This window comes from Cricetulus griseus, chromosome X (genome assembly GCF_003668045.3).
Source record: "Cricetulus griseus strain 17A/GY chromosome X, alternate assembly CriGri-PICRH-1.0, whole genome shotgun sequence".
NCBI classification, from domain to species: domain Eukaryota; kingdom Metazoa; phylum Chordata; class Mammalia; order Rodentia; family Cricetidae; genus Cricetulus; species Cricetulus griseus.
The window spans coordinates 98,599,450-98,611,485 of NC_048604.1; the positions used below are offsets into that span (position 1 = coordinate 98,599,450).

Genomic DNA, 12,036 nt, shown 5'->3' on the forward strand with positions numbered 1-12,036 from the left:
GGCATGAAGGCCCAGAATGTCTTCATATTAGGGCCCAAGAAATTAATCCAAGCCAGAAAGGAGGCACAAGATCACTTCCAAGGAGAAGACACAAAACCAGACTCTGATCTATTCATAGTCTCCCCAAGGGTGAGTGACAAGAGCTCACTAACATGGGCTAGAATCTCTGTAGAAACAAAGTCCTCTAGAAAAAGAGATTATAGGCTGGACTAGTCTAGGTTTAAGGACAGGATGGAAAATTAAGGGTAGGTGAGTAATGACTCCATGAAGCAAAAGTAGGTGGGGATGTGTGTGAGAGCTTGATCTGAAAGGGAGACAGGATCAACCCCTCCTCCACTTTTGTGGTGCTGGAGACTAAAGCCAGGGCCTGGTGCTAATGTTACCACTGAGCCACTGAGCTGTATCCCCAGATGAACAAATTTTGGTGTCCACGACACTTTCTGGATCTCTAAATATGGACAAGTAAGTTAAAATGGGTTCTTTTTCCTAGTACTCAGAGACCACTCTGAAGAATTGGCTCTTAGGTTTCCTATGTCCAGGCCAAGCCTATTGGGAAGTCCATTCCTCTGCCTTACTCTTCTGCCTGCTGGGGAATCCTTATGGTAGCAAAAGAAGCTAGTGTAGATTGAAGGGCACAGGAGATAAGTGCCTAGTAAATGCATGGCATGTCGTGAAGGAGCCAATAGCCACCTCCTAGTGGGCTGCCCACCATCTGCTAGCGAGTACACCTGATTGTCCCATGCCAAGACTCATGTTCAGGACAGTCAGAAAAAGATAAGATGGGAACAAGTTATCCAGGCAGAAGTGGGCAGATGACAGTAACTGAGACAGCTGGAGGAGAAAGTAACTTGCGTGGATGGACTTCAGTAACTGCAGGTGAGAGTCTGAAGAGATGAGGCCAGAGCTAGAGTGTGAGGAAGGTAGATGCGTATACTGCATGGAGGTAAGCAAGAAAATGTCCTAACTTTATTTATTTATTTATTTATTTGTTTATTTATTTATTTATCACTACCACAAATATTTATTTAGCAAAATGTTTGATATGAAAGTGTACATGACTTGCTTTTTTACATTATGGTAAAAATAGGCCCTCTGGGTGGGAACAAGAATTGCTGTTTTCTCACATGGCCACTATTTCAGTACTATTCTGCTGTACACTAATTGTCATCTCCACATATTCCATCACAAGGCCCAGAAAAAGAACAAAGCCCAAGTATATTTCTTGGATGTCTGTCTCAACTCCACACCATGGCTCCCCTATCTCACATGTGTGTACACACACTGGCAGCTCCAACTCTATCATCACCCCTAAACTGATGCCTGACATCAACTAACTTGGTTTTTGTTTCTCAAAAAAATGTTAAAGTAGGCTTTTGCCACTGGGTGCTATTAATGGTGTAGGATCAGCTGGTTCTTTGTTGGGAGTTGTTTGTGCACTCTAGGCTATTTACCATCATCCCTAGCCTGTACCTAGATGTCAGTGGTAGCTCCCTCCCAAGTTGTAACCATCTGTCCAACTGTCCTTTGGGAAGCCCTTGGCACCTTTCTTAAAAGTTCCTGTGCTTTGTTGAAGATTCTGTACCAGCTGAAGTCAAAGGTACATCTTAGCTAACTACTCATTTTAGGGAGGGGAATTATTTTGTACATGTAAAATAAACAAGTCAATAAACTTCTGTTGCATTTTTTTCCTTTTTTTATGTCAACATCCATTTTGTGCAAAGAAACCTTTCCAATTTAGAACCTATGGATATGATTCCTCTGCAGTTCCATTTGAGGTGTCTGTAAGACTGTAAAACTGAGTGGAGAGACCAAACAAGCACTTGGAGAAGCTCAGGGTAATAATTCTGGATAAAAGTTCTGGAGTTATCAATCAATATTCTGGCAGGCAGTACTAATTGTACTCAATGGGAGAAAGAAAGGGAGAAAAAATGAAGGAAGGAAGGAAGGAAGGAAGGAAGGAAGGAAGGAAGGAAGGAAGGAAGGAAGGTAGACATGATGGCTGGAAGTAAATGTATTAGGGTATCTGGGGTAATGGGGGGCAGTTAGTTGTAGAGACTCTACATTGTGTACATTTATAAAATTTCCAAAGTATAAACAAAAGAGTTTTTTTTATATCAGGAGTTCAAAAGGTCTGCAGTGGTCTTACCCCTACACTGGACCCTTTATAACCTGCCAAGCAAGATGGCCAGATGGTGAAATAGCAGCATGAATGCTATGGGGGTAACCAAGTGCTTTCTAATTGAATTTTCAGCCCACTTTACAGGAGGAGAAATCCATGCCTGATAATATAAAATACCATGCCTGGTAAAAAAAAAAAAGTCCATGGCTGGGACAGTAATAGGCCCTAGGGGGGAACCTACTACTGTTGTTTTGCTGTACATGATGTCAAACCTTCTGAATATGTGTGATTATACCCATAGATTGTTGCCATTCTCAGCCTTGATTAGAGAAGCTTCATTTTGAAATGGGCAGTGATTAATGCAGTGACTCATTACTGGTGAAAGTGCTGAGAAAACTGACTAATGACTGCTCATCCCTAAATGAGACATCTATATCGCCTCCTCTAAGGCTCAGAGAACATTTAGAAGAGAGAAAGACAGCAAACAGCCAGAAGATGAGGAGGAATGTTGTGAATTGCTGTCTTTGGGGCATTACTGTTGCACCCATGAACTCACAGCCACAGTGGCTCCCTGCAATGAGACCTGCACAAGACTGGGCCCATCACCAGTTAGTTATCCAGGCAGTTAATGGTTGCCTTGTTGTGGGAGAGGAGTCACAGTCCTCAGTGGAAGCCACTGACTGATAAGTTGACGCCCCTGTAGTAAAAATAAGTCACCCATTTTCACTAAGGCAACCTTAATTAAACGCAGTGGATCAAATGAAAGATGTGAAAACAGTAAGAGGACTTGTAGGGAAGAAGGTGTTGAGTGGAAGCTGGAAGAGGATGAGAGAATAACTGGGGAGAATATGATCAAAATACATTGTATCTATGCAATGAAATTGTGAAAAAAATAATTCTTTAAACAAGAAAAATATTCTGGAGTTTAGGGCTGGTGCTGTGGCTCAGTTGGTAGATGCTTGTCTAGCCTGCACAAAGCCCTAATTTCGTTCCCAACACTGCATAAACGGACTACGGCAGTGCACCCTTGTAATCCCAGCACCTGGAAGTGGAGGCAGAAGGATGTATTCAAGACCAGCTTCCAATTTAGGAAGCACACTGAGTTTACTAAATGACTCATGTCCCTGTGCCTTGGACAGTAGAGGGGACAGAGGGTAAAGGTTAACCTTCTGAGTCTCTTACAGAGCAAGTCTGGATAGTTTACTTTTGTTTCACCAAAGACGTTTCTTTTTAAAAATCAGCCTTATTAGAAGAAAGACTGAAGAGGCAATTACCTGGAAGGACAAGTGTTACAGGGGTCTATCAGCTATGGTTAGCCCCCATAGGCAGGGTTGTGAGCTTACTGTTTGTTGCCATTTTTCTTGATTTTTTAAGTTAACTTTTTAAATTAACATACAAAATAGTGCTCCTCATCATAACATTTTCATTAATAGATATCATTGTACTCCTCACCCCCTATACACACATCCTTCCTCTGTCACTCCTCCCCTTCTTTCCATGTCACCCCAATCCCTCCTCCCTCTCAAAACCCCTCATGCTTTCTCCCCATCCCTTCTCACTCCCATTCCCCTTCCCCATTCATTCCCCTCCTTCCTCCCTGCCCCTCCCCTTCCTATCATCCCTGTTCTTCCCAATCCTTCTTCCTCCCCTTCCCCATTCATTCCCCTCCCTCCTCCCTGCCTCTCCTCATCATCATCACCGTTCATTATCATCCCTCCTCCTCCCCTTCCCCATTCATTCCCCTCCCTCCTCCCTGCCCCTTCCATCTCCTCTCCCATCCCTCCTCCTCCCTTTCCCCATTCATTTCCCTCCCTCCTCCCTGCCCCTCCCCTTCCTATCATTCCCTTTCTTCCCAATCCCTCCTCCTTCCCTTTCCCATTCGTCTCCCTCCCTCCTCCATGTCCCACCCCTCCTACCACCTCTCTTCTCTCCCATCCCTCCTCCTCCCCTTCCCCATTCATTTCCCTCCCTCCTCCCTGCCCCTCCTCATCCTCATCCCTGTTCATTATCATCCCTCCTCCTCCCCTTCACATTCATCTCCCTCCTTCCTTGTCCTACCCCTACCATCCCTCCCCTTCCCTTTCCATTCATCTATCCCCTCCCCACCCCTCCCCCTCCTCCCATCTCTCTACCTTAATCCCCCTCCCTTTTTCCATTCCTTTTCGTCCTCCCTGTCCCTCCTCCTCCTATGTTGCTCTTCTCTCCAACCCTCCTCCCCCTTCCAATCTCCTCTCCCCACCCCACCTTTATTCTCCCTCATTCCTCCATAATTCTCCTCCCCCTCCCTCCTCCCTGGTCTTGTCCAAAGGACTAATTTTTAAGGTAACGCGCCTTTGATTTTCAATAAAAGAAATACTAAAATAGGTCAGACTGATTACTTTTATTTAAAACACATCACGTTATTGAAAGGAGGATTTCATGTAAATTGTCCCTTAGGAGCAATTGTAGACCTGAGGAGAGTCTAGATGTTAACATGGAAAGACTCCTCAATAGCAATCTGGTACTGAGTTTCCTCGTCCAGCTGAAGATTGACGTAATCCCCGTAGTCAAATTGGTGCCTCTGGTTTAGGTGACTAACGAAATTCCTCGTAAGTTGAGTAGGGTCTCCCCATGGAAGAGACAGGCAAATCGGGCAAATGACTGGAACAACTTGACCTCTGTGGTCGGTGTTGCAATGATCCAGCAAACGCTGTCTGGTCATGTTTCCTTCTTCACAGAGAGGGCAATCAAAGGTGGGCTGATCATCGGCTGGTTCTGCGTGATCTTCCTCTTGATAAGCTTCGGCATTTTCAGAGGTGGACGCCTCACTGTTGCTGTTGGCCACGGTATCTGGAGACAGCTGGAAGCTTGGAACAGTTGAAGAAACTCCAAACTCATCTTGGTACTTTTCGCAAGTTTTGTAATGCTGTCTCATGCGATAGAGTTCAACACGTTGGGAACAGCATCGGCAATTACCAGGAAAACTTCTCATGATGGTCTCGAGGTCTAGAGCCCTCTCTGGACATGCTCTTTCTCTTCTGGTCACATTTCCACGGCACAGGGGGCAATGGACCCGGCTCTCCTTCATTGCAGTCAGGAAACATTTTCTACAGAAAACGTGCTGACAGGCCGCGACCCGAACCGGCGTTCTGAAGACTTCTTGGCAAATCGGACAGTAGAAATCATCTTCAGTGTAAGACGTGGAAGCAGACTCTTCCTCGGCCATGGTGGTAGCTGGTGGAGGCCCAAGGCGATGGCGGCTGCCGGCTCGCGGCTGCCGAGGTGGCGGTGGCGGCCCGGGGCTAGACTCCCTGGGATCTTGCAAGCAGCGCTTTAGGTCAGGCTGCGTCTCTCCGCGGCCGATCGGTAGACAGGTGGCCCTGTGCCGCGGGGTCCGATTTCAGTCCGTTTCTGACCAGCAGTTGACTGGTTCCCCAGCAAATGAAGGGTGGCGCTCTGTTCTTAAGGGCCTCAGAACCCACCAGACCTGAAGCGCATGATAGTGGGGATCCCTCCCACTCCGCCAGCAGCTTTCCTGCGGTTGAGATCTGGCTGCTGCTGCCTGCCTGGCTGGTGGTCACTGCGGAGTGGATAGCCACACGAGAGCCGGAGGCGGGGTCACTGGGACGGCCTCCATAGCAACCAGCGCGTCGCGCCTTCAGCGGGTTGTGACGTAAGCTGCCAGGTCGGTTTACTTTACCAAGATTTTTTTTTTTTTTTTTTTTTTTTTTTAGTCCAGCTGGGCCTGATGGCGCCGGCTTGTAATCCCCGCCAGTAAGAGAGGCTGAGGCAGGGGGATCGTGGGTTCAAGGCCAGACTGGGCAACTTAGGGAGCATTTAGGGGAGTCCTTGTCTGGAAGAAGTAAAAAGAAATTTGCAAATACAGCTCAAAGATTGCTTTGCATGTGCAAAATGCTAGGTTTAATGCCTAGCACTGCATCAAGTCCCCCAAGTGTGTAAGTGATTCTTCTATGTGGCCAATTAAGTACCACTGTTATCGGGCTACTATGTGTAACAGCGTATTGGCTCTCCTGCCTACACCAAGTTTTTTTTTTTGTTTTTTATTTTTTTTTTACTCCTCAGCTACACACACACACACACACACACACACACACACACACACACGCCATGCCACTTTTAAAAGGCCAACAGCGAAGAGCTAACTGCACCATTTAAAATTCCTGTCAAGGCTATCTTCATTAATTCAGCTTTTCAGCCCTCTCCTTTCTTAATGGGAACTGAAAAACCTATCAGTCCTTAAACTTGACAGGTGAGACCCATACATCCAAGGCAGACATCTACAACTTAAATAGCAGACCCCTGCTTTAGAATTTTTCCATCTGCACTGCAAACCCAAGCAAGGAATTGTGCCATCTTAACTATATATGAGCTTGAGAAATTGTCCACTAGCAGGCCCAGGTGAACTGCTTTCTTTCATGTCACCCAACAAATCAACAATGTCCTAGATGCTTTTACAACGCTGACAGCCTGACTGTCTGCCATCAACTTGCATTTCTGAATGGAATCAGGATCCCTAGATACCTGAAGCTAGTGGCAGTGATAGCAAATCTTAGGGAGATTTTATTTTTGTTCACTTAAAAATTCCCACCCAAGCATTAGCTAAAAATGTATCTTTTCCCTTCAGCATTACTGCCTATCTTTCTACATGGAACTACCTAGATTCAGTGTGCTCTGGGATGCTAAACCCAAAAGGGGGGCAGTGAGAGATGGGTGGGAGGGCATGTTGGAGTACAAAGGACACTAAAAGGACAGGTGATTCTAGTCCAAATTTGCCTCCTGCTGGACTTTATGCAAACCACGAAACACCAAGAGCCTCTGATCACTCATCTGTAAAGTGGCACCATAAGCTGTGATTGAAACAGTTCACAGGCTTCTAAAAATATCAAATAAGATAGTGCTTATGAAGCTGTCCCAAACCTCTCTTCACGTTCATGATGCTTGTTTCCTGTTTGGACCAGTTACTAGATGTGCCTGTGAAGTCAAGGGAAAAGAACAAAGCCAGAGACGCACCAATGGATGATTTCTCTGTGGAACCATTTCCTAGGAAACACTGTCTTGTTAACCAGCTACCCAATATGCTGTAATATACAGTCCACAATTTACCCACTTCAGATTCTGAAATAACTGGCCTCTAATATTTTGAAAGTGTCTTTCAGGCATCTCTGGATTTATAACTTGCATATGTATTTCTACAATGGAGACTGAATTCTCCCAGCCTCATGTATCCTTCCAGACTTCAGGCTTCCATTACTCTTTCTTTCAAAAATCACAAGCCTTGTTAGGAAATGCAAGTCTCTAAGCATAAGTGATGGAAGCAATATTCCACTGTTAACCTGGAGGTGACAGCTTAATAACCATTGATAATAAACTTGTGATTTCTCCTCTCTGGCTCAGAAATTAGAAATGGTCCAGATTTGCTGTTCAACTTCAGAAAGGTGGCATTGCTGCCACCACTATGTTAAGTGACAGTGCAAAAACAGCTTTTCTACCCCAATCCAAAGGGAGCAGAGAGAAAGGAGAGATGGTCCTAGTAGATAGCAGAGGCTGCAACTGCAATTGTCCTAATCCTTTGCTGCCGGACATAACAGAGAACAGAAAGTAAATGATTTTCCATGTTTCCTTGATGCTAAGGGTTACTAGATGACCCAGCTCTGGCCCATGAGACAGAGCCGAAATTTTTGGCTTCTTTTCCCTTCCATAGGGTATATGGCAGTAAGAATATATAGTCAGACTACCCTGATTCAAAGTTACCTGAATAATTTTTTCTGTCTGTGGTTTTACCACTAACTTATTAGAACTGAATTGTATTATTTTATTTTATTTTATGTTTTTGGCTTTTGATGTTAGGAAAAACCTCATATATTTTTTAGAGGTATGAAAATAATTGCATGACTCCAAAGCTAAATCTACAAAACAGGGTATATGAGAAAGGTCAGTTCCAGGCTTTGTCTTCCCTACTCAGTTTCCTCCATCCTCCATATATGGACATTGCCTCCTGGGCTGGAGAAATGGCTCAGAGGTTAAGAGTGCATACCGCTCTACCAGAACCCAAGCTGGGTTTCCAGAATGTATGTCAGGCAGCTCATAACCAACTGGAACTCCAGTTCCAGGGAAGACAACCCTATCTATCCTCTGGCCTCCTTGGGCATCTAAACACACATACCATACATTCACACAAACAAATACACATAAACATAAAAATAAATCTTAAAAAACAAAAATTGTTTTCAATATGGATCTTACAATATAGCCCTGACTTGCCTAGTACTCACTATCTAAACAAGGCTGGCCTCAGGTTTGTGAAAATCTTTTTGTCCCTGCCACCCGACTGCTGGGATTATAAACATGAATCACCATACCCCAGTCCCTTCTATATTTACCAATGGAAATTCTGTGAAAAAGTTTCCTTTTTCATTATTTTATCAAGTATTTATTTTATAACAGCATGAACTTGTGGAACATTATTCTTCTGTATTTTCTTCTGATATTATTTATTTAGTATCTCATAGTGTCCCAGATTAATGTATTGAAAGCTTTGCCCCAAATTCAGGGACCTTGATACAGTAGACATGACCACTTGTCCCAACAGGCCAAAGAGATGTGAAGTGGTGAGGAGCAGACAAAGGGCATAAGCATGGACACATTGAGAAGAACAGATTCAAAGGCTCACTAACCCCCAAGTCTATCTTCAAAAGGCTGACAGGAAATGTAAGGTTTTCTAGGAGAGGAAAATGAGGGAGAGGATTGGTCAGGCTGGTGTTACTGTGGTAACCGATCACTATCTCATTCTGCAAGGGGTTCAGGACTAGCTGTTATCACTGTCATCATTCCCTGGGATGGTTCAAGGGAACAGCTTCTGTTCCCATTGAGTGTGTGTGTGTGTGTGTGTGTGTGTGTGTGTGTGTGTGTGTGTGTGTGTGTGTGTGTCGTCTGTCTGTCTGTCTGTCTGTGTCTATGTGTGTGTGTGTCTGTGTTGTGTGTCTGTGTGTGTGTGTCTGTGTATGTGTGTCTGTGTGTCTGTGTGTGTTTGAAAACTGTAAAGTAAGAAAATAAACAACTCAATGAAAATGGGCACAGACACAGTCCTATAGTCCTAGCACTCAAGAGGCTCAGACAGGAAGATCAGCATGAGTTCAAAACCAGCCTGGCCTGTGTGTTGCCAGACCCTGTCTGAAGAAAAAGAAACAAAGAAGACAAAAAAAAATACTTGATCAAACACTTCACCAAAGAAGATTTATGGGTGGTAAATAAGCACATTAAAACAGTCAACATTGTTAGTCCTTTGAATATGCAATTCAGACCATAATGAGACACTACTATGCAGCTATTGGAATGACCAAATTTGAGGCTGGAGAGGTACCTTGACAATTAAGAGCACTTACTGCTCTTGCAGAGGACCCAGGTTTAGTCGCCAACAGCCACAGAAACACTCACAACCACAGTAACTCCAGTTCCAAGGTATATGTCTTCTGACATCCATGGGATCCTGCACACACATGATACACCGACATACACTAGGGCACAGACACATAAAATCCATCATTTTAAAAGAAAGGTCCTACTTTATGAAACAAAATCTGATACTATCAAGCTCTAGAGACAATATGAGTAGGAGCCAGGACTGTCGTCCTAGGCTTTCAGCTCTGAAATGCCATGGGAAACACTCGGGTTGTTGTTTCTTATAAACATACACTTAACACACAGCTCAATAAATCTGACTTCCAGGGATTTGCCCAAGGCAATAGAAACTTACATGCACACAAAAATCTGTCATGGATATTTTTATTGGCCTTATTCATCACTGGCAAAAGCTAGTATCTTCCATTGGAGAATATATAAGCAAATTGTGGTATAGCCATACAATAAATGCAGCTTGGCAATAACATAAGACAAACAACTGAGAAATGCTACAATGTGAATGAATCCTGAATGGTAGATGAAAGAAGCCAAGCCAAAAGGGCTGTATCCTGTCCAATGCTACCTACAAGACATTCTAAAGAAGGAAAAACTGCAACAACAGAAACCAGATCCCATTTCCAGGAGCTGGGATTAAGGAAGAGGATAAATTAGAACCAGGTGGCAAGGCCCAGCACAGAAGCTCAGGGCTTACAATTGTAATACTGATACTTTGAAGACTTGGGGAAGAACACCATGAGTTCAAGGCCAGGCTATGCAACATAATGACTGCTAGACTGAGCTATATTATAATAATAATATAATAACAAATAAATAAATAAAAGACACAAAAGTGAAAAAGAGACTGCCCAAAGGGGGGAAAGGGAACCAACAGTGGGAGAGGGAGGGGAATGGAAAAGTCAGAAGCACATGACATACTTGTATGCAAACATCTTCATGAAACCTATTGCTATACAAAATCAGTAAACATTTCAAAGAAAAACCATGAAATCAAAGCCAGGGGCCTGGGGAATGCAGCTTGGTGATAGATAAAGCACTTGCTTAGCTTGCCAGAAACTCTGGGTTCCATCCCCAGTACTGAAAAAACAAAGCAAAACAAACAAAAAGCTGGGCATGGTGGCACACTCCTATAATTTCAGCACTTGGGGTGGGGGCTGAAATGAGAAGAAGAAAAGAAGGAAAGGAGGGAGGAAGGCAAAGGGAGGGAGGCAAGAAGGGAGGGGGGCAGACAGAGAGAAAATGAAGGAGCAAAGAGGTGAGACAGGGGAAGGGACTGGAAGGAAGGGGCCTTTGTGGTCATAGAAATGTGCAACTCGTTAGTCACAGTAGTTACAGGACTGTTAGATGTACTGTGTCATGGTAGTTGCTTGTGTTTGTCAAATCTTATAGTCCAAGACACCAAAAAGATTGAATTTCCCTGCGTATAATTTATTGTTCAGGGGAAGAAAGGAGAAAAGCAAAGCAAAGAAGGAGGCAGATAAGAAATAAAATCAATGTCTAAAACTCAAGCCAGATTCTGTCTTATCAAATGCTGCCCACAACACTGTCATTTTCAAATGTATTTATCTGTAAGAACAAGTATGCCTTTTCCGGTACTGTGATTGTGGGACCTGAAACAACCTTGAAACGTCATGTGGACAAAACCCATTGTGTGTTTCGGACATGATTTTACAAGAGAGGATGAGCAAAGCAGCTGCTTTCCTACACTGGGGAAAGGTATAGGACATAAACCCTTTTAGGAGGCTTAAGGCCTGGGCTCTGGAAATATTAATTTAAGAGGCACAGGTGGGCTGATGATGCCTTCTGAATAGAAGGCAGGAAATCTTTCCCAGCTTTATTCAAGCCGGTGAGTCATTTTGAATGAATCTGTTCAGAACAGCAATTCCTTAGGGCAACGGGCATCACTCATTACCACGGCTGGGAAGAGATGCCAACCCACGCAGAGGCACAGCTTTCTCCTTTGTCCCCTTCTAAGCCTGAAAGCGGGCATGTTCTCATCCTTCTGTCCTTCTCCCTCCCCTGATCAGGCCCCTCCATCAAGCACAGATCCATCAGTGTCCATTTTGTACTGATCAAGCCAGAGACTGGTCAGCTGCAGCCTGTTGAGACAAAAAGGCTGAAGATAAAAGCAAAACCCCCCACTCTAGCAAATGGAACCCTGACTTCTTGGACCCTGACTCAGTGACCTGTGATGCCTTAGGCAAACAGTAAGAGACTAACTCCTAGTGAACCCTGTTGCCTAACTCCAAATGGCCAGTCTCAAGAAGGAGAAGGGGTATTTTGAAACCTGCTTCCTGATACCTGCAAGATAGCTCAGCTGATAAAGATGTTTGTAGGCAAACCTGCCTTGCTAAGTAAGATCCTTGGGTTCCATGTGACAGGAGAAAGAGATAGCAGATTTCAAAAGTTGTCCCCTGACCTCCAGTTACATACAGACAACAAGTAAACATATTTTCAAAAGCAAAGAAACATATCTACAGGGCAAACTGGGGACAGGGACT

At 44.2% G+C, this 12,036-nt stretch overlaps 1 protein-coding gene across 4 annotated transcripts; it reads right to left on the minus strand.

The window, feature by feature from the left end:
- Positions 1–4,580: 4,580 nt before the first annotated feature.
- Positions 4,581–5,324, minus strand: LOC100768178 (E3 ubiquitin-protein ligase RNF138). Of its 4 annotated transcripts, XM_035449818.1 has the most exons (3): positions 4,928–5,324; positions 4,761–4,867; positions 4,581–4,679 (listed from the first exon to the last, which is right to left on the minus strand). In XM_035449818.1, the coding sequence occupies exons 1-3, from the start codon at positions 5,322–5,324 to the stop codon at positions 4,581–4,583; spliced, it is 603 nt and encodes a 200-aa protein (XP_035305709.1). The 4 variants fall into 4 exon arrangements, with proteins under 4 accessions (XP_035305709.1, XP_035305710.1, XP_035305708.1 ...); XM_035449819.1 differs by having other exon boundaries at positions 4,581–4,948; positions 5,210–5,324; XM_035449817.1 differs by having other exon boundaries at positions 4,761–5,324.
- Positions 5,325–12,036: the final 6,712 nt, after the last annotated feature.